Raw genomic sequence first — 22,090 nt, 5'->3', positions numbered from 1 at the left:
ATATTTAGCATCTGGCCCTTTCCTGAAAAGGTTCACCAATACTTGGCTTAGAGTCATACTTATGGGTATAGGAAAATTATCCCTTCTATGCCATTAAATGAAAAAAAGCAGGTTTCAAAAAAGCATGTGTGTGCATGTGTGTGTGTGTGTATATATATATATATATATATATATATATATATATATATATTTTTTTTTTTTTTTAATTGTATCTATGAAAAATTTGTATGCATAAAAACGTCTAAAGGGTAACAAATAAGTATTATTGTCCATTATTACTTAACAAACACTGAGAAGACCCTCAGCTACATATTACAGGAGGCACAAGGACAAATAATGTATGATCAGTGCCCTGAAAGAGCTCCTAATTCAATGAAACTACAACATTCAATGATTCACTCATTCATCAGTCAACAAATAACAGTGATTAAGACCCACTGTGCGCCAGGCACTGGCTAGATACTGCACACGCCACAGAGAGCAAGAGTTTCTGTGCTCCGGGGAGGCCACAGTTGAGCAGGAAATACGGGTTTCCCAACGTTAGCATGGACTTCACAGTATAAAGGAAATAAAGCTGCTCACTGTCCACTCCCCACAATGACAAAAGGCAAGAAAAAATGTCTAGACAGATAGATCCTAAAATGTAAAGACAGTGCTTATCTCTCTGAACAAAAGAACTACACCAGGTAATAAAGAATTTTTAGGTTTTCATAGTTTCATTAAAATTTCCTATGTATCATCTCTATAATCAGTTATAAAAAACTCAATTTCCATTTTCAGGGGTCAGGGTTGGGAGTGGGAATCTAACAAGCACCTGAAACTCATGTCCACAGTTCACACCATCATCAATGTCAGCAAATGACCGAGGGGAGGGTTTGTAACCTGGATGGTGCCTCTAAATGTTTGCCAGACATAGACGGTCTCCTGACTTGCTTATGTCTCAGTTACGCGGAACTCAAGGAAAAACCTATGAAACTCCGCACAGAGTTAAGAGTTACCGAAGCCATTCCAAACAGGACTGGCCAACGTGAGCCGGCCTGTCTCCTCCTCTTACACCACCACTGAACAAGAGAAGCCAGTTTCTCACCTTTTGTACTTTTCAAGAAGATTCTCAGCTTGGTCTTCAGCAAACAGAATCCCCGCAGCGCAGTCTGGGAAATCACCTGGGACGCAAGGTGACCTTTGATACTGAGAATGCACTAGAGTCTCTTTTAATCCACCCACTCGTGCACCTCGATAGATCTGAAGGGAATGCCAAACAGGGCCTGTCAATGTCCAACTTAAAGTGAAACTGCTTCATTGTTTACATGGGGTAAATGGGAAACAACTTAAATAACCATCAGAAAAAGAATGGGTAAATAAGCTGTGGGAAAATCCTATAATGAGCTACCGCACAATAGTAAAAATGAATGGGAGAGCGCTTCATCAGTCAATGGAGAAAATCTCAATGCTGAGTAAATACAGCAAGTTGCAAAAGCATATATACAGTGAGGCATACAAAGTGTGAAAACATGTCGAACACAGCTGTTTTCTTTTTGGGATACAAGCATACTTTAAGGAGCCTTAAAAACATGCATGGTGGTGACAGGCACCTCAAACAGAACAGTGATTCTTTCAGGAGGGAGGGAATGGAATTGGGGGGGCGATGGAGAGTGCTTCCAGTGAACCTGCGATGTTTTATTTCTTAAGCTGGACGGCAGGTGGAAAGAGCACGGGGGTTCACTATATCAGCATCTGTACTTTTTTGTATGCTTGAAACATTTCATAATTTAAAAAATTAGAATTATTTTCAAATATTCCCACTCCCAAATGATCAGCTGAATATCCCCTGTACTAGGCATAATCTAATTACCTGCCTGGATCTAATGGTCTTATGTCTTCTATATTCTCTAGCTCAAAGTACTGTTTAAACTAAACGGAAAAACAACCCACTCATTAGATTTTAATAAAAAATTTTCGTTAATAAATAGGAGTATATGGTCAGCACTTTAAACAAATATGTATTTTATACATCTATAAAAATTAAAAATTATAAAAACTGCTTTTAAACTGTAACAAATTTAAGTTAAAAAAAAAAAAGTCAGGCCACTTTTAAAACCTCAAAAATTCACAGTATGTCAGCGCAACTCTTATTAAAAAAAAAACCCTGGCTCCAGGGACTTTATGAAGTATCTCGTATCAGGGCTATAGCTGAGAGGGCAGTAAACAGCACTCGATTTCTAAGTTGTGCATCACGTCCGGAACATTTTCAGCACTTGGTGTTTATTAGGAATGCATTTTAAACACAGCAACTCTTGGTCCAAATCAAAAAGTAACTTACAAAGGGAATCCAGAAAGCCATGCCCCAGCCCTTTGGGAGCAGGACATCCCAGCCACTTCCCCAGCCTCGCCGGTCGTCACCAGTCACTTTTCCCGGCTGTTGAATCAAAAGTAGAGGGATCTTGGATTCGTGGGGACCTAAAAGAAGCTGTGACCCAGGCACCAGTAATTCGCTTCTCTTCCGGTTTAAATCCTAAAGTGGAAGAAAATAATTCAAGACAAACAACCCTAGTCTTCTGGGAGGTTCTACTGGGTCTCCCCATACGTAGCTTTAGAAATTTACACGCTTTTTTAAAAAACAAGAAAAAAGTGTTCTCAATAGATGTGAGCCATTTTAAGTACCGGGTATTCCCTCCTCCGACGATTTTCCTCTATGTAAGAGCTTTGGTAGAAAATGCCGAATTACCTCAAACATGGGCAAGAATATACTAGGTGATTCAAAGTTATAAAATATACATTCATTCCACTAATTTCTTATATCAGGATTAAGCTTATATTCTGGTTAAGATGTGTCGTAAAATAAAAAAGGCACAGTTAACAACTTCTCCAGGGGGGGCAAGTCGAGAAATACTCTGGCTCTTGAGAAAATTGCTCACCCAGTCTTAAGGATTTAAAATAAAAGGTGCTATAAATTATTTGTTAAGTGGACCATAGGGGGTAGCTAACATTCTTTCAGGCTTTTCTTGCCAGCTGTACAGAGATGAACAGGTTGGGAGAGGCCTGCCGCTCAACTGAGAACTACCCCGGATGCTGCCTCCAGGCTAGTCTACCTGCAAGGATGCCTTCAAGCACGACCAGGTCCTGGTTCTCCTCTTTAACTTCTCACTTTCTTCTTTTTGAGTTTCCACTACCATCTACATGTTGGTACTTTCAAAAATCTCTCCCTTTAGCCCTGACTTTTCCTCCTGGGATCGGAACCCCTCTCCAGGACATCTGTTCCTGGGAAGTCCTGAGGCCCCTCAAACTCAATTATCCAAGATTAAACCCACTGCATTTGCTCTCCTCCTGTGTTTCCCACCCTAGCTGAATGATGCCACAGTGCTCACAGTTCATTCCCTCATTCGTTCATCCATTCAAACATTTACTGCTCACTCATTTACTCACTCATTCATTCAAATATGTACTAAGCACCTGTTACGTGCCAAACGCTTTTCCAGAACTTGGGAATACAGCTGTAACTCTTTTTTAGCTGAGCTCCTGAACCCAAATAGGACCCTTAGGAGCTAATCTACAAGTCTCCAACTTTCTCACCACCCATTTTCCAATCAACCACCAAGTCTTGTCCACGTTACCCTCTAGGAATATGCATTCAATCTCAGCCCCTGCACTCTGGCCATACTACCACAATTCAGGCCCCAGACATGGCCTACACTATTGACTATCTCCAGGGTCTCTTTTAAGGCCACCCAACCACAAGTACTCTCTCCAACTCCTCCACCCAAATCCCCATCCAAAGTCTCATCCACCCTCCACTGTGCTGCTGGGGACACATGTGATCATGTCATGGCCCAGCTTAAAGCCTTCAATGGTGCCCTGCATCTTTAGTCCAGATCCCTAAAATGCCCCAAGGTCTTTTATGCTCTGGTCTCTGTTATCTCTGCAGTTTCATCTCTTGCCCCACCTTTGACTCCAAGCTACTGATCTACTTGAAGATTTTGGGCCTGGGCCCTTGCACATGCTCACTTCAAGCAAAACTTTCTCTGCTGCAGCCTTGGCCCCTGGCCCAAAAAGTCTAGTTAATTCTAACTACCCACCTAAGACTCAGCTCAGATACCAGCTCCTCCATCCAGGAAGCTTTCCCTAATGTCTATAGTCTGGACTTAGTATCCCTTCTTTGGGCTTCCTTTATACCCTGTACTTTGTTGACCATATCTAAGGGTCACCTACCCCATCATCTAATACAATACCTGTAGGAGCACAATCATCGTGCAATTAAAGACAGGAGAACAAATAAATTAATAAAGACAGAGAACACTTAACAGGAAAAAAACAATAAAAGAAAAACATGTATTTAAACTGTAAAATTATCATTTTAAAAGAAAATTCTGTGTTCACTTTTTCTAGGGATGATTCTCTAATAACAGAAAAACAACAGCCATAGTATGTATCATAAGTAGGGGACCAGTAAATTGTCTGAAAATAAAAAAAAGTCTACGGGACTCTATAAAGTACAGAGTAACTTTTACACTCTCTCGAGTGACGAATTTCAACCCATCTTCATGACCTGACCAAGAATCCTTACGTTAGTTACCTGATCGGAGATTTTATTCTCTGTGACACTCTTACAGATAGCCTGGTCCCAGATAAAGCTCTGCGTGCACTCCACAGGCACACCCTCCAGAAGCAGCTGTCTAACTTGCTCATCTAAGAGGGAAAAGAAACAGCCTTCAAACCACGTCCTTTAGATCGATGAAGTCAAACCCTAAACGTGGCCAGTTGACCTTTTGTTACCAGAAAATATTTTATAGGCACTTACTTCTCTAGAATATACTTGACTAGAAATGAAATTATTCTTATGGTTGGTTTCATAATCTGTGAAATGGCAAAGGCTCCTAAACTTATTTTTTGAACATTTTGGTGGGGAAGATACGAATATCACAATTTCCCCTCCGTAACAGCCTAATTTCACAGCTGAGATCACCAAAGTCTAGGAGCCGCTGCAGGGGCAGACTACGGTAACATGCAGCGATAGCACAAGCCACGTTCCCAACTGTCTTCAGGGCTCTTCCTGTTATTCCTGGCCCAGTGCTGGTGAGAAAACAGACACTATCCTTCTCTTCAGCCCTATTATTTCAAGTCTGTGATAAGCCTTTTTTATTGAACACATTTTCCCATTCCTTTAAAATGAGCATATTTTCTGTGAAACATATTATTTCATTAAAGATGCCACACCATGCCCAGCAGGGCCCTCGTGGGAAAGGAGGAGGAACTTTCCAGTTATAAACATATACATGGACAGTAAAGACATCCTACATGCAGTCATTTAATCACTACGGGGTTGGAAAATCTTCCAAATCTACTTTTGTTGACTGAAGAATTAAAAGAAAAAGTCAGACAATCCATGAGTTTTGACTATGGTCCTGAAATGCCAACATAGAAAGGTCACTCAGAGGCACATACCTGTGTGGGTCTGGTGCCTGGAAAAAAAATTTTTTTGAAGTGACTGGGCCATAACGTGAGAGATTTCAGGGGGGAATAAAGTTAGAGAAAATTAAATTGATGAACAGATCTGAGATGAAAGCTCTTTAAAAGCTTCTAATACATTGCTCTTCCTCGTGGGGAAAGCAACCAACAGTGTCTCAGTAACTATTATGGTCAGAGGAGATGCTTGATATGATTTCAATCCTCTTAAATTTACTAAGGCTTGTTTTGTGTCCTAACATGCGGTCTATCCTAGAATATGTTCCAAGTGCGCCTGAAAATATATATTCTGCTGCTTCAGGGTGAAATGCTCTAAGGATATCAATTAAATCCATCTGATCTAGCATGTCACTTATGGCTGCCATTTCCTTGTTGATTTTCTGTCTGGAAGACCTATCCATTAATATAAATGGGTGTTGAAATCCCCAAATATGACTGCATTACTGTCAATCCTCTCCCTTTATAAAGTCCACCAAAACTTGCTTTACATATTTAGGTGCTCCTATGTTGGGAGCATAAATGTTTACGAGGATTATATCCTCTTGTTGGATTGCTCTTTTTATCATTACGTAGTGTCCTTCTTTGTCTCTTAGTATAGCCTTTGTTTTAAAGTCTATTTTGTCAGATATAAGTATTGCTACCCCAGCTTTTTTTCTATTCTATTTGCATGAAATATCTTTTCCATCCTTTTACTGTTAGTCTGTGTGTATCTTTTGTTCTGAGGTGGGTCTCTTACAGACAACATTATATATGGGTCTTGTTTCCTTATTGATTCAGCTACCCCATGTCTTTTGATTGGAGTGCTTAAGCCATTTACATTTAAAGTGATTATTGAAAATAAAAAAATGATTATTGATAGGTGTATACATATTGCCATTTTATTCTTTAAACTATGTTCCTGTTTTGTTTCGTTTTCTTCTTCTTAAAGCAGGCCCTTTAACATTTCTTGTAATACTGGTTCAATGGTTAACAAACTCCTTTAGTTTTCTCTTGCCTGAAAAGCTCCGTATTTCTCCTTCAATTTTAAATGATAGCCTTGCTGGGTAAAGTAGTTTTGGTTGTAAGTCCTTCCTTTTTTCATCACTTTAAATACTTTATGTCAATCCCATCTGGCCTAAAATGTTTCTGTTGAGAAATCAGCTGACAGTCTTATGGGAGCTCCTTGTAGGTAACTAACTGCTTTTCTCTTGAGGCTTTTAAGATTCTCTGATGCTCTGGGCTGGGGAGCCCAGCAGAGGGTTTAGACCCCATGCTTCTCAGGGAGAACCCCTTGCAGCTAAGATAGCCCTCCGTAACCTCAGCCGCCACCCACGGGAGCTGGGCCAGCTGTTTTTGCATCTCTGCTCTTCCTACCAGTCTCAATGTGGCTTCTTCTGTAAATCCTTGGTTATAGACTTCTCTTCAGCTAGTCTTCAGTTGGTTATTTAGGATGATTCGTCTATATTTTAGTTGTAATTCCAGTTTGATCCTGGGAGGAGGTGAGTGTAGCTTCCACCTAATCTGCCACCATCTTAGATCTATCAAAAGTTTACTTCTTTATGTAGCTCATATGCCAATCCATATTTCTTCATCAAAAAAATTATTTAAAACAGGTTTTAATGAAATTTCACAATGACTAACAAGATAAGCTTTTATAATACATATTAAATGTTTTTTGAGAAAGACTTTCATTTTCCTTGAACTGATTCATATTAAGATAAAAGCCTTAGAAAGGATTTAATATAAAAGTGCCTGATTTCAAAAAAAGAATTTGAGAAACTGAGTAGAATTACAGCTTTAAGGTGATGATGGTAGTCAACATTTAATGGTGCAGCAGATGCTGCAGCTCTCCTAGGAGCACCAGAGCACATTGCTACTAAAAAAGAAAAGAAAGAGTCAACACCTCATTGATTAAAGTCTGCGACTCCATAATTAACTTACCTGTGAATCTTCTAAATCCTCTCATTCAATCCACCTTTCATGTGACATCCTGACAGAATCCTTTTCTGACCCCTTAATAAGCTATCTAACTACACATGGAGATTAAAAAAAAAAATTGCAGTCATTATGAAACACACCTATTTTTTTTTTCCTCCAAAAATTCACAAGCTAATTTTAATGATTCTTCCAAATAACCATACTTAAATGACAGCAAATACAATAAGACATTACCACAACTACTGTATGTCCCAGATCAGGCTAAAATTTTAGCCAATCCTACCCACCCTCCTATGCCACTCCAGCCAAATATCTCCCTCGGGCCACTCTACCGAGTCTAAACCAAGGCATCTTATCCTTCAGCACCTGGGATGGCCTTGCCAGGATTCGAACCTGGATCATCTGTATGGTCAGACAGAGGCTTCCAATGAGCACAAGACCAGCTGCAGGTGCACATCCCTTCCTCATATGACAATTCTGAAATACCAAACATTTTCAGAGAACCCACTTGACAGAAAGACAGGTTTTACTAGATACTAGAAATTAAATGAACATAAGGATCAGGCTACATGTTTCACAGCTAAAAGATACTCCCACACACACCATCTCCTGTGATCATAATCACCTTGAAAGCAGCCAGGTAAAGCTCACCCTAATTTCTAGAGGTACAGTTACTGCATGGGGGTCACAAATAGAACTCTTCTAATGGGACTAGACTGCTGAAAATAGTAAGGAAAACCAGGGGTGTTTCAAGAACTTTACCTTGGCATTTTTCTGGATTGGGCAAAACTTTGGACCTCTTTTGAGGCAAATTTATTCGAGGATCCCCAACTGTCAGTCCCAGAATAGTACCTGCTGGAATTTCTGCTGGTGAGGTTATTCCTTTAACAACAAATAAAATCCAAGTTAAAAGAGTGTCATTCATAATGTATACATATTTGCTTCTATTTTCAAATTTTTCTAATGTAGTCTAACTGCAAAACCCTCTTTTTCACCCACTTCCCACAGCTCTCTCCTTTCCCAGAACAACCCAGCACCCCCTCCACATACCTCCCAACAATTCAAAAATGGCTTCTTGTCTGTGGTGAAGGGAAACACTACCAGGATTCTTACAAGTTTCAACCCACCAATGGTGAGGTGTCTTCTCTGTGCCCTCTCCCTCCTGAAAAATAACAACAACTGTTTACCAGATGAATAATGAGTCAGACTTCATATTTCATTATGGTTGTGATCATGCCCCTCCCCTGCCTTTTCTCTGTTGTGGGAATGAACATTTTAAGGGAGGAACCAGGGTAATGGTCCCTATTTTTCATGCAGTAATGAAGACCAGACTAGCTATTCTTCTAATTAGAGGCAAGGACAGAATACTACACTTCTGTCAAGATTTCACATACTAAGAAAACACCCATGGTTTTCAGAGATTGAGGTCTCTGTGCACAGTACCAAGAGCTCCTTGCTCCTCTCCCTCTATTGCCAACTGCAACACCACCAATCTAAGCAATAAAACCTTCCTCACCAAAGGAAAACCAAACCAATACCTTTTGAAGAAATCTTCAGCAAAAAGCTGTATTATGACTATAATACTCCTAGAGATTTCAAACGAGATACACAAGTATTTTACCTACATTTATTCCTGACAGACCAGGAATTGAGCAAAGTTTCAAAAAGCACCTCAAGTATTACACACGTGCCAAGGGAGAGCACCTATAGCCACAATTTATACTGAACTGAAGTTTATTAAAATAGGACGTGCTCCTAGATTCTACAGCAAGCTGTAACACGCGCCATTTATCTCACAAATACTCAGGCAGCATGGCTTGGTGGTTTAAAGTACAGCCTCTGGAAACAAACTCCCTAGGTTCGAATCCTTGCTCTAAGACTCATTTAGCTGGAGCAGAGCACCTGGTCCGTGCCAGGCACTGTGCTAGGCACTGGAGACAGAGTCAAGAACAGAACTGGCCCTGACTTGCCATCATGCAGCTCACTGTCTAATGAGAGACACCACATTGTAAAAACACACAAACAAATGCAGACATACAAACTGAGGAAATGTGCAAGATGCAACATAATTTACAGGCGGGATGTCATTAACCCTGAGGGGTGAGGAAAGGATTCTGTAGGGAAATGAGACAGATGTTGAAGCTCAAGGAATGAGGAAGGTCTGGCCAAGCACTGAGTGGTGGGGGCAGAACATTCAAGCAAGTGAAAAAAAACAGGTGCACAGGCTCGGAGGGAGATGAAATCTCCAACTGAAAGGAGGCCAGTGTGGCTGAACAGCAGGGTTGAGAGGTGGGGCAGAAAGACACAGATTACAGCCACATTAGGAGCTTTGGATTTCATCTCAAACATGATTCAAAAGCTTTTAATCACGATATAACACCATGTGAAGAAATTGTTAAAAGGCTACTCTGCCTCCTGCACAGAGACTGGAATGAAAAGGGGGAACAAAGGAGGAAAGTTAAGATGCTGCTTCAGGATTCAAGGCAAGAGGCCAGGTAAGAAGAGAAGTGGTTGAGACTGGTGTGGAAGCAACAAAGAGAGAAAGCAGTAGCCTTTGTGTTTTAAAGTACTTTTCTTCTAAAAGCTCAAAAGCTGTTCAGATCTATCATCGTATTTGACCACGTCAAGTCTGTGAGGGGCACAGGCTCTGAGAGGTTCGTTGTACTCACACAGCAAAATAACTGAATGTGAACCCAAGGTATCTGATTGCCAATCTAGTCTCCACTCTCTAGCCCTGTGCTGTCAACATGGTAGCCACTAGCCACAGAGTTATTCAAATTTAATTTTTAGTCCATTAAAATTAAATTAAGGTACAAATTCAGTTCCTGAATCCCACTAGCCACATTTCAAGTGCTCAAAGCTACGTGTGGCTGGTGGCTACCATACTGGATGGCACAAAGAAACAGTGTCCTCACAGAAAGGTCTACTAGACAATGCTACTCTAGACACACTGCTCCTAACCTTTCAGGGGTCACAGAACTTTAAAACTCGCCCCAGAAAATATGCATCACACAAGTACAAATTAAAAAAATTGCCATACACTTCCATGAATTTTAAGGGTACTGTTACCTGTTTATGGAGCAGAAGGTAACAAACTCACAAGCTGCAAGAATAATTTGTACTTAACTGAGAACAAGTCAATTTAGTTTTTACATTCACTTAGATTTGCTCATCTAGGAAAGTAAGAGATGACAAAGTCCTTAATAATAAGCATCAATAGAAATGAACATTTACTGCCCAGCCGGGCATGGCTCAGTATCGACCTGGGATCCAGGGGATCAGGGTTCGATTCCTGGTCAGGGCACATGCCCAGGTTGCAGACTTGATCAGTGACTCTCTCATCATTGATGTTTCTCTCTCTCTCTCTCCCTTTCCTTTCCTCTCTCTGAAATCAATAAAGATATATTTAAAAAAAAAAAAAAAAAGAAATGAACATTTACAAGCCATGGCCCAAAATGTTAACCACATTATGTGTTAGGTTTCACCAGTTTGCTAGGAAAGACATGACTAGAATAAATCATTACAGTCACGTCTGATCTTACGGTGTGGACGGGAGCAGCTTTTAGTGCCTCGGTTAGGATGGAGTGGGAGAGTGGACCAATCAGGCGGAATCTGTTGATCTCCATTGTCAAATCACTGAAAGAGAGAAAAAATTTTAAAATGTTAACTTCCATGATATGTGAGGTCTGTGCCACTGGTAAAAACAGAGGGAGCCTTCAAAGAAAATGTCCTGAGCAAATTCACCCTGTACCTGATTATAATGCCTGTGGTTGGAGAGATCCAAGAATAAGGCTGGTGTGAACCTCTGGTTCCATCCCCGATAAATTTTTTAATTGGCTCAGCATTTTCTCCATCATCTCTCCGTTTTCTTTTCTTGCCAATTTTCTCATCAGGCAGCTTAGTTTGGCCTTCTTCTTGGGATGGTGTCAGAAGGGGGTCAGGGATGCTGATAGTTGATTTGATGGGTTCTACACATTGGCACGCTGCTTTTATTTCCTCTAAAATACCCTAAGGATATATTTAAACATTACACTTTAAAAGTTTGAAATTTAAATACGTTACAAATTTAAGGTGGTTTAGTTTGTTTTCTCCCTTTAAAAATTTACATTTTTATTCCTTCACAAATTAAACTAAATTCATCATCATCAAAATGGTTTTTTGGTTCTTCTGAGTAGTGTGTGGCACTTGGAACAAAAAAGGAACTCCTAAATGTCAAAGATTAATGAAAACAACGGGACTACTCTGACCAAATTGTTTAAAAATGAGTTGAAAGAGAAAATTTACAGTCTACCATATAAAAACAGTAAGTATGCTGGGGGGGGGGGGGGGAGAGAAACACTGAGCCAAATGCAGTGTTACAAATCTTCAGAATTAATCAAAACAACTTATCGTCAAACAGGCTCTAACAAGTGCCTAGGCCCCAGGGAACCAATTCAGGCATGGTGGGAGCATTTATCCAAAGGCAGTATTTCAAGTCATCTGCATAATAAGGCTGGTTTTCATCTCTACTTGTGGCTTTCTAAAAAGGGAGAGGTCAAGATTTGCTTCATTTAATATTCATGCAACTCTCCTTCCTATATTCAAACACCAAGCTACCAAACTTTTATACCATTTAAGTTTCTATGGTATTGATTTCCAACAGTCATCAAGAATGTAGTAGCGAGTGATGGAGAAACAAACTCAGGATAATACCTGTTTGAGAGTTGGGTGAAGCCAGATCCACAACTGCCGGCTCTCAGGAGTGTGGCCAGGGCTCCTCTCAGACTTCCAAATGAATGTAACAGGCCCCAGCATGTCTCGGGGATATTTATTTGACCGGTAAAGCGTGAGACTACCTTGGCACTTCCCAGACAAGCAGTGAACTGCTGCAAAAGTCAACCCTGACATAAAGAAAAACAAAATCCCATGATTTCGAGTGTTGAGACTGCGTATTTCCTGACAGCCATTCTCTTATTTAGTGTCTCTCTCCATGAGGGACGAAGTCTAGGTTTGACCACTGCTCGGATCGAAGTGGCACATAGTAATTTCTCAATAACTATTTTACCAAATTAATGGTTTCATGAGTTTTGAGTTTCTTCCTGCCTAAATTCACTCCATCAGCATAATGGTTTTCTCACTTTACACTTGACAATGTCACACCCCAAGCTGGGCGGGCCTGGCTCAGTGGCTGAGCATCAACCTAAGATCCAGGAGATCGAGGTTCGTTTCTAGGTCAGGGCACATGCGCAGGTTATGGGCTCAATCTCCAGTAGGGGGCGTGCAGGAGGCAGCCTATCAATGACGACTCTCTTCATTAATGTTTCTATCTCTCCCTCTCCATTTCTCTCTCTGAAATCAATAAAGATATATTTTTTAAAATAAATAAAATAAAGACATATTTAAAAAAATAAAAAATAAAAGCCACCCCAAGCTTTTCTTTTATTAACATACTCACTGGGAACAAAAACTGTCTCATGCATTTTTATAAATGTTTAAATTACTAAACACAGTGGACACGTCTTCATGAAATATTAAGAATCAAAGACCAATACAGGACTCAGATTTGAAACAAGTTTACCTGTGTCTGTGCTACACATTGGAGAAAGTGCCTTTAGTATTTCTTCCTCTTTACCCTTCAACTCCAAACAACAGTAGTAGGATAAATCCTGCACAGAGAGAGACGTTATTAGAAACTTGGCAGTTTACATGGGGGAAACTGCAAGAAGCCAAGAGTCACATCAGAAAAACTTCCAGAATCCAAGGCACAAAACGAACTACCAAAGCTATCATTTCCTAAGTCAAAATCTGAAACTCGTCTATTCCTATTATATCAGCAAATATTCTTAAACCAACTTCAATCAAAATAAAGATGAATTTCCATTTAAATATGTTACAGTGCCCTACTTTTTATGAAGAAAATCTGTGTTTTATCCCATAGTCAAAGACAAGTTCTAAGCAGAATGTAAAAACTTCTTCCCTGGAATCCACCTAAGAAATAAGAGTCACAATGTTGCAAATAATTTATACCGTATTTCTCCCATGCTCCATCTTGACTATAATATTCAACTTTGACTAAGCAATATACAAGGAAAAATGAGAGTAATGAGAGTAAGACCTTACCAATTAAATAAGATAAAGACAGATCACACCGAGCTAGTAAAATCAATACGTTAAAAAACTATAATAGCCCTGGCCAGTTTGGCTCAGTGGTTAGAGCATCTGCCCATGAACCAAAGGGTCCCAGGTTCGATTCTGGCCAAGGGCACGTACCTTGGTTGCAGGCTCACAATGCTTTTCTACCTCTCTCTCTCTCTCTCTCTCCCCTCATTCCCCTATTCTCTCTGAAAGAGCAATGGAAAAAATATCCTCATGTGAGGATTAAAAAAAAATAAAACTATAATAATAGTTTATAGTCAATAAAGGGTTACTGAGTACCGGGGGCTGGGCTGACTCCTTACGTGGACTGTCACTTATTTCACAGCTGAGACAGAGACTGTTACTGAACAAGGCCATATAACCAGAAAGCAGAGAAGCCAGCGTTCAAGACAGGCTCACCAACCCCCAAACCAACTCCTCTCCATAGCATCTTTATTGGGGAGAGGCAACCAGATAAATACTATCAGGAGGCTCTAAAACCAGCTGTCCTCTCAAAGAGTTTAAAATCAACTTCCCAGCATCCCACTGAATCATCAACATCTAGAACAGCATTTGGACACTGCCCAGGGCCCATGAATGGTTCCCAAATATCTGTTACTGACAAATGACTACTATATGCATCGATGCTGAGTATATCTCAAACATGACCAACAAAACTTTGCATGAACTAGTTCTCCAGAACTAATCTCACCCTAAAGTTAGCCTTGCTGTGACTCTCTTTATTTTTGTCACCTGGGATTTATTTTGATTTTTCCCCCCGCTATCTGGCTTCCCTCTGCCTCCCCCACTCTCCCATTTTCTTATTCCTAGAGCTCTGCTCAAACATCACTTCCATGTGGAAGCCTTCTTGTCCCTGTGCTAAGAATGCTCACAGTATTGTATATACCCTTACAGTTGTGTATTTGGCTATTAATGTCAGTCTCCCCTGATGCTTTTAAGCCGCTTCATCTCCAGCATCTAGCAAAATGCCTCATGCTCAGTAGTTATTTTTAAAATAAGTCCTCTCAGAGATAGGGCTTTGGCACAACACGAACTATTCCAAAAGTCTCTATCAGAAATGGTCGAAGTAAAAATAAAAGAAAATCAATTGCAAAGCGTACCTGAAGGAGGCAACGGTTTGTCATAGCTCGGTAGCAGGCTCTGTGGCTCTTGACTGTTGGCCTCTCCCCAAGGCAGTAGCCCCACTTCTTGACCATGTGGAACCGTTTGGCATGCCAGATGTGAGTTTCTAACCATATGTTCTTCTTCTGCCTACGGTTAAATTCTAGCATCCGGTTTATGTGACATCTCCGAGCTTTATGGCATTTGTTTTTTGAATGTTCTTTTTTCTGATGTACTGCTTTCTCTGCCTGTGGTATCAAGAAGAGAGGCAGGACCAGTTTGCAACCATTTCAGAACAAAGTTAAGTGTTAGGAATTCAAATTTAAACTAACTTTAGATTAAGTCTAGCACATTACAGACCCCATTAGTTTGTTTAATTTTTTAACTTGGGGTTATTTCTCCAATGAAAGTAGAGAAGGGCAATAGAAGAAGTGAAGATTTTAGCAGCAGGCAAACCTAAGAAGGAAGCACGTCCTATCACTAACTGGATGACCTTCACAGACTATAAAGATTAAAATAATTATAAAATGTTCAACACAGTAACTCAAGCTTATTGTGGCTATTGATAGTGTAACAGAGAACAAGAAGGAATAAATCCTAAACTAGTTTTTTGGGGTTTTCTGTTTGTTTTTTTAACCTCTAAGATTATAAGTAAACCCAAAACTTAGGACCAAAAATATAGAAGTGGGAAAACCTACACATTTCAGGTCAGTTAGGTGCTGACAGGTAAAGGCTAAATGCAGACTTCCCATTAAATCTAGAAACTATAAAGTTCCTGCATAGTTTTCACTCAGTCTCTTCCACAGCTAAGCTAAGCTCTTGTGGAAAGAACGCGTCTCCATTGCTTTGTGGATCCCTCACAAATAAGGACTTCACCCCGATGAACTCTAACCCCACAACCAGCGTAGTACCGGTACACAGAAGGCACACAATAAAGAAATTCCGAATCAGCTAATAAAAGACAAGGGTAGCTTAGACAGTCTCAGAAAGTCTAAGCCAAAATTTGTGGTGAAGCCAAAAAACAATCAGACCTGAACAAAAATTAAATTCAAGCTCAAGTTTTCAACACTGAAAAAGTAGAAAGGCAAGTCCTAGGCAATGACGCAGCCTTTTTTTTTTTAACCCTCCACCTCTAAGCTGGCCACACGCCCAAAATGCATAGCTAAAACTGCTTATCTGGTAAGAAGGTCAGAATTTCATTTCAAATCTGAAAGGGAAACATCAACTTTTTAACACTATTAAAAGAAAGGGGTTCCAAATGTTATTCTGAAAAGGAGCCGTAAAATCCAACTACCTGCTAATTTCTGGATGAGAAGCAGGTGGGAGGCGGATAAACGATTAAAACAAAATATGTAAAATGAGCATGTAGTTTTTGGTTATCACTTTAACAAACTATTAGGTTAACACTTTGCACTTTCTTTTAGGAACTACTAATCTACACATTTATACCACATAAAACGTGTACCTCTTTCTGAGCAATCTCCTGCAGCCGCCTCGGAAGGCGCTTGACATTGTGGCTCATGGCTCTTCGTCTCATGTGCCGCGGCAGAGTCTGGAAAACCAGTGAATTGGAAGACTTCTGAGTCACGGCTTTCAACATAGCGCTGATTTCAGCAGCGCGGGCCTGAGCAAAGGTGGACGCTACGGAAGGAAAGAGCACTGTCATTAAAAACTCATCCTGAATCAACACTTTCCTGGTACATCTCAGAAGGAAAAGAGATTTGGAGTACATGAGCTCATAATTCACCCACTACCCTAACCCCCTATTAGATTAATCCCAACAGTGGTTATTTTTGTATTATGAGATTCTGAAACTACTCTTCAACTTTTATTTTTTCAAGTTTTCTACAAGGATTCAGTGTCACTTTTCTAATTTAAAAAAAAAGTTTAAAGACACGATTATAAAAAAAGGTTTTTAAAACAGAGCTACATGCAATACAATAACAACCATTTTTAAGTACAATAATGACACAGGAAAACCAAAAAAGTCCACTCCCAGCTTTTGGCATCAAACAAAACAAAACAAACAAAAAACAAACAAAAAAATTAACAACAGTCTTGACTCCAAGGATTTTTTTCTTAATATTTTCTTCTTTTTACAAATATGTGACCATACTATTAGTTTTCTTTATTGAAAAATACTTTTTTTGAAAAGTAAATAGAGTGCTGGGGAAATTTAAGTGAATTTCCCCAAGAAGGTATAGAGAGAGACCAGAAAGTACCCCTAAGGTATGTACAAGAAATATGGGGTTATGTGGTAGCAGGGCTAAGAGTGGTGGGGGCCATGGGAGATGAGGCTGGAAAGTACCTGGAGATAGGTATTTAAAGGTCTTGATTGCCTTTAGAGTGCATTAAATTTGGTTTCATCTTTGGAGAATGCCATGCTGAGGAATGTAAATGGCATTTTATATTTTTTAAAGAGGGTGGAGAGAGGATTTTAAGACAAAGTAGAACAGTTCACAAATAAGGACTTGTAAGACAGGTGCCCAGCCGGGCGTGGCTCAGCGGTTGAGCGTTGACCTAGGATCCAGGCGGTCAGGGTTCGATTCCCAGTCAGGGCACATGCCCGGGTTGCGGGCTGCAGCTGATCAATGACTCTCATCACTGATGTTGCTATCTCTCTCTCTCCCTCTCCCTTCCTCTCTCTGAAATCAATAAAGATATATTTAATAAATAAAAAAAAAAACAGGTAAGGAAAAGGAGAGAAATTGTAGAAGGGAGAGCAATAAGGCCCAAGTCCAAACGCTCAAAGTGAGAAGGGCCTAAAGCAGGGCCAAGACAGAGGGCATTAGAAATCTGGCTGCAATAGAAACAAAGAGCTCATAGTACAATCAAACCTCACTTCTTGCCCTGGCCAGTGTGGCTCAATGGTAAGAGTATCAGCCCACACACCTAAGGGTAGTGGGTTTGATTCCCCATCAAGGGCTCATACCTGGGTTACGGGTTCCTGCTCCCGGTTGTGGTGCGTACAGGAGGCAACCAAGTTGATGTCTCTCTCCCCTCCCCACCCTTGCTCCCTTCCACTCTCTCTGAAAAGCAATGAAAAAAATATCCTCATGTGAGGATTAAAAAAAACACAACACCTCACTTCTTCACAAACACCTACCTGTTATGTACTTGGGAATCTCCTGAGATGTGCCCTCAGGACCTGCTTTCCAACCTCCCTTCTTTTTAAACATTACTTTGGAGGAAGACTGCTCATTCCCATCAGGCTCAGGTAGTAAATAGTGGGTCATTTTGGTTTGCCGCTGTCGCGATGTTCCAGGATCTAGCATATTATTTTTTAAAAAAGAAATATGTCATTCTCATCAAGAATAAAGATTACAGTGGAGAACACCAGTTGGGTGGCAACATTGCTCATGTTTTCAATCCTATAACTACGCTGTAAGATGGTTATTACTACCCTCCCTTTAAAGAGGAGGGATCTTGGGTAAGGAGGTAAATTAACTTGCCCAAGGTTATACAGCAAATAAGCAGCACACTAGCTAATCGTATCAACAGGATGTGAAAGACATGATACAAGGGAACTTTCCTCCATATAAATAGTGCACCATGGATCTTAAATCTAAGCTCTCTTAAGTACTACAGTCCACGTGACTTTGTATATTCAGTCCTTTATCATAATTCTCTGGCACACTCAAGTTGAAAGCCTATGCTAAATTTAAAATATTAATAAAAGCGAAATCTCTATACAAATGTCTGGACATTCAAACCATTATGACTTCGAGACAACATCAAATCCTTGTATGTAAATGGAGAGATCAGAAGAGAATTTTAGGGCTTCCTGCCTCCTTCCATTATGGTGCTAATTATTAAGCTCCATAATAGAACGTGAAGCACATTACAAGACATGTCACTGCAAGGCTTAAGTGAGAGTCTGTGTTAAGGTTTATCACATGGTGTGGCAGGCATCAACTGTTGGATCTGCATCTAGATCTTATGAATATGAATCTAAAACATACTTAATCAGATACACTAAGCACTATTCTTTCATGTTACCAAAAAGTAATTGGTGACCTGTTTGCTGTCTTCCCACATTGGCATTTTCTATTGCTGCCCAATAAACAATATCACCTTCATCACCTCATGAGGTTCTAAAATCAGCACACAAATTAAATGAAGATATGACCATTGCACTGTATTTCTTTTAGAAAATACAGAAGTGTAATTTAATAATAATTGTAATCAAGAGAGTCATAAAATATGTCAACTCTAAAATAAATAAGCTAATTCTCATTATTCCCAGTAGTTATGTTCTACGAAGTCCCAATACCGAATCACTGTTCCTAGGAGAATATATATAGGGTGTCCCCCTAAAAATGTATACAGACTTTTTTCCTGACAGCTCAATTGACGTTTCTTTCTTTTCAGATTTAACCTATTGGAATTAATAATTATTCAAAGTGTGCACCCATTTTGGGGGGACACCCTGTATATCACATAGATTATAATCTTAAATCATAAAAACAACTCTTATCCTGGTATATTCTATTTCCTTTATTTTACAAAAGAATAAATGATGTCTGGCCAGCATGGCTCAGCAGTTGAGCATCAACCTATGATCCAGGAGATCAAGGGTACATTCGGGGTTGTAGGCTCGATTCCAGTAGGGGGCGTGCAGGAGGCAGCCAATCAATGACTCTCATCATTGATGTTTCTATCTCTGTCTCTCCCTCTCCCTAAAATCAATAAATATATATTTAAAATAAATAAATAAATGAGGTTCAGAAGTGTTAAGTGACCTGTCTGAGGTCACCCCACAGTTGGAAATAAACCCCTCAGAGCTGGAGCTTCTGGCACTATGCTGCACTGCCCACTCACCATCTCCATCCTCAGTCATCTGCATGAGCACTGAAACTAGAAGGAAGCCGGGCACGCCCACGTGGGGCAAACTGAAATTCATCTCCACCCTACACGTCCATGAATGACCACCAAGCACTGTATTAATTTTAGGGTTACAAATAAACTTTCACGACTAGCTAAATTTGCAAATACAAATTTGCAAATAATAAAGGTTAACTGTATCTGTTTTTAAATCAACTCATTTACCCTTTTGATGATAACTATCAAAAGGTGCTGATGAAAGCAATTTGTTCCAAATGGGAATGGAGAGAGCACTGTGGGTATCTTACCTAGTTTTTGAGCTCGGAAAGATTTTCCACCTCCATTAAGGTGCTTTATACCTTGGTCAGCCGCAAAGCCAGAAGATAAAGTCACATTGGTGGGCTGGTTTCTCATTTTCTTAGCATGTTTTCTTTCTTTTGCATTAGACATTTCTGAAAAGAAAGTAATAAATTTAGTACAGGGAAAGGGAACGTCCATTCAAAAATAAAAATAAATATTCAAGTGACTCAATATACAATAAATCTTTATTATAAGTGGATTAATTATTTGAAAATGTTATCATATTGATTGACAGCAGAAATTCATAACCAGGGCAATCTCTAGGGGAGCCATGAATGGTATTAACACCAAAAACCTGATTCAACAGAAAAAAAAATAATTCTAATGTTGGAAGAGACCATATTAGTACATTCTAGTTTGCACTTTCAAATAATTAAATCATAAACCAATGTTGACACTACAGAAAGTCTGTTTAATGAAAAACGAGGCAAAAGATAAGATCCCTATGCCATGATAAAATTAAATTAGCTATGACTTGTAATCAAACTTTTTAGGTGAGCCCTGGCCGATGTGGCTCAGTTGCTTGGGCGTCATCCCATAGAGCAAAAGGTTGCCGGTTTGATTCCCGGTCGGGACACATGCCCTGGTTACCAGCTCGATCCCTGATGGAGCACGTGCACAAGGCAGCCGGTTGATGTTTCACTCTCACATCAATGTTCTCTCTTTCTCTCTCTCCCTATCCCTTTCTCTCTCTCTCAAATCAATACAAACAAATTAATAAAATTAATTTTTAAAATATTTTTTAAAAAAATTCTTAGGTGAACATGAGCCACCTGGTATGATAACCTCTACAGAATCTGAGCGTAAATTATTGATGTTTTCATTTCTACTACTCAGATGAGACCAGCTGCACCTTTAATCTGTAACAGCAAAAAGATTGCAATGTGAAGGAAGAAGAAGAAAAGACAAAAGCCGGGTGGAGCCTGAGACTTACTAAGTCTCAATTCTCAAACCTGACATCCCCCTTTTTTTCTCAATCGTTTCAAACACCTGTTATTTTGAATGAAATTCACTAATAACATAACCTACCAGATATATAACTTTTACCAGTACATGCCCTACAGCATGTGCCCTAAGTGCAGTGTAAAGAAAAATATCATTTTAGTAGTGTGTATTTCATTCTTTCACAGCTGCACGCGATGGCATTACAAACAACGAAAACGCTCTGAAAGTTCCTGAGCCACAAGAAGAGCCAAAGCCTTACCAGTATGTAGGGCAAAATGAGGGGGAGTAAACACAATTTTCTCCTCGTACATTCTGGAAGCAAGGCGGGCGTGGGAGCCTGCCTTTTTCGCTACAGCGCCTCCAGCACCCCGCAGCGCCCTGCGCGAAGTGGGGGCTCCGTGGGGGTCTGCTGGCTGCGCGCGCGTAAACGGGAGGGAAGGGTGCGCTCGCGGATTACAAGCAGAATGAAAACCGGCCGGCCGGGCGCCACCCCCCTGGCACAGCGAGGCTGGGCGTCCGCCGGGAGGCCTGGCCCGCGGCACCCGCAGGACCAGGACCGCCGCCTTCCCGTGCGACACCGGACCCGCCTCCGGGGCCCAGCTCGGAAGGGGGGAGGCAGAGGCCTCGGAAAGCCGGGGCGCGGGCGGCGCTCGGGGGCGGGGAGCGGGGGGCGCCGCGGGGCGGGGGCGACCCCCAGACTCCTTCGGGCGGAGACTCCACCCCGCGGCCGCGAGACTCGTTAAAACGCCCGACACCTGACTATCGAGTCGGGGCGCTGCCTCCTCTGCCTTCGATTGTCAAATAAAAACTCACAAGCCTGACGTCAGGTACAGGTGAATCAAGATTATACTTTTTCCTGTCAGATCGGCAAACAATGTCTCTGCTGGTGTGCCACGCAGCCTCAGTAACCAGTCTGTGCGCCAGGAGACGACAGGGGCTGAACCCGCTGCTCCGGGCGCAGGGAGGGGCACAGCGCGTCCCCAGGAAGCCCGCGGGGCCCGCAGCGCAGCAGAACCGGGGGGGGGGGGGGGGGGGGGGGGCCGCAGCCGCGCCGGCGGAGGGGCCGCGGCGGGAGGCCCGGGGGCCGGCGACCGGGGCGGGGCGGCGAGGCGGCGGCCGGCGCCGGGCAGAGCAGATGCGGGGGGCGCCGCGCGGGGGTCCCGACGAGGGCCCCCCACTCCCACACTCCCCCCCCGTGAACACCAGCCCCTCACGACTTACCTGCCCGACCTCTGAGGAAGAAGCTGGGGCTCCGGGGCCAGAATGACAGGGTCCTGCCGCAGTCCCCTCCAAAACATGCGCGGGGAGCGTGCAGGAGGGCGCATGCGCCGGCGCGGCCGCGGCCTCC

The 22,090-nt window shown here is 41.4% G+C and overlaps 1 protein-coding gene across 2 annotated transcripts in view; it reads right to left on the bottom strand.

Moving 5' to 3' along the window:
* The window catches only part of POP1 (POP1 homolog, ribonuclease P/MRP subunit), a 41,896-nt gene that overhangs the window by 4,110 nt on the left and 15,696 nt on the right, over nt 1-22,090 (bottom strand). Inside the window, exons 1-14 of one of the 2 annotated variants that reach the window (XM_081116982.1) lie at nt 21,964-22,066; nt 19,746-19,889; nt 17,720-17,881; nt 16,079-16,254; nt 14,613-14,861; nt 12,935-13,022; nt 12,070-12,257; nt 11,129-11,385; nt 10,920-11,013; nt 8,428-8,539; nt 8,140-8,259; nt 4,571-4,683; nt 2,321-2,512; nt 1,088-1,242 (exon numbers count right to left, since the gene is read on the bottom strand). In XM_081116982.1, the coding sequence (XP_080973108.1) occupies nt 1,088-1,242; nt 2,321-2,512; nt 4,571-4,683; nt 8,140-8,259; nt 8,428-8,539; nt 10,920-11,013; nt 11,129-11,385; nt 12,070-12,257; nt 12,935-13,022; nt 14,613-14,861; nt 16,079-16,254; nt 17,720-17,881; nt 19,746-19,887 (2,048 nt within the window). In that variant the 5' untranslated portion in view covers nt 19,888-19,889; nt 21,964-22,066. Of the gene's footprint in view, nt 1-1,087; nt 1,243-2,320; nt 2,513-4,570; nt 4,684-8,139; nt 8,260-8,427; nt 8,540-10,919; nt 11,014-11,128; nt 11,386-12,069; nt 12,258-12,934; nt 13,023-14,612; nt 14,862-16,078; nt 16,255-17,719; nt 17,882-19,745; nt 19,890-21,963; nt 22,067-22,090 lie in introns of those variants that run through there. The other variant, XM_081116983.1, reaches the window with a different exon arrangement.

The sequence above is a fragment of the Miniopterus schreibersii genome (assembly GCF_964146895.1).
Source record: "Miniopterus schreibersii genome assembly, chromosome: 17".
Lineage (NCBI taxonomy): Eukaryota > Metazoa > Chordata > Mammalia > Chiroptera > Miniopteridae > Miniopterus > Miniopterus schreibersii.
This window is presented reverse-complemented; position numbering and strand designations above follow the sequence as displayed.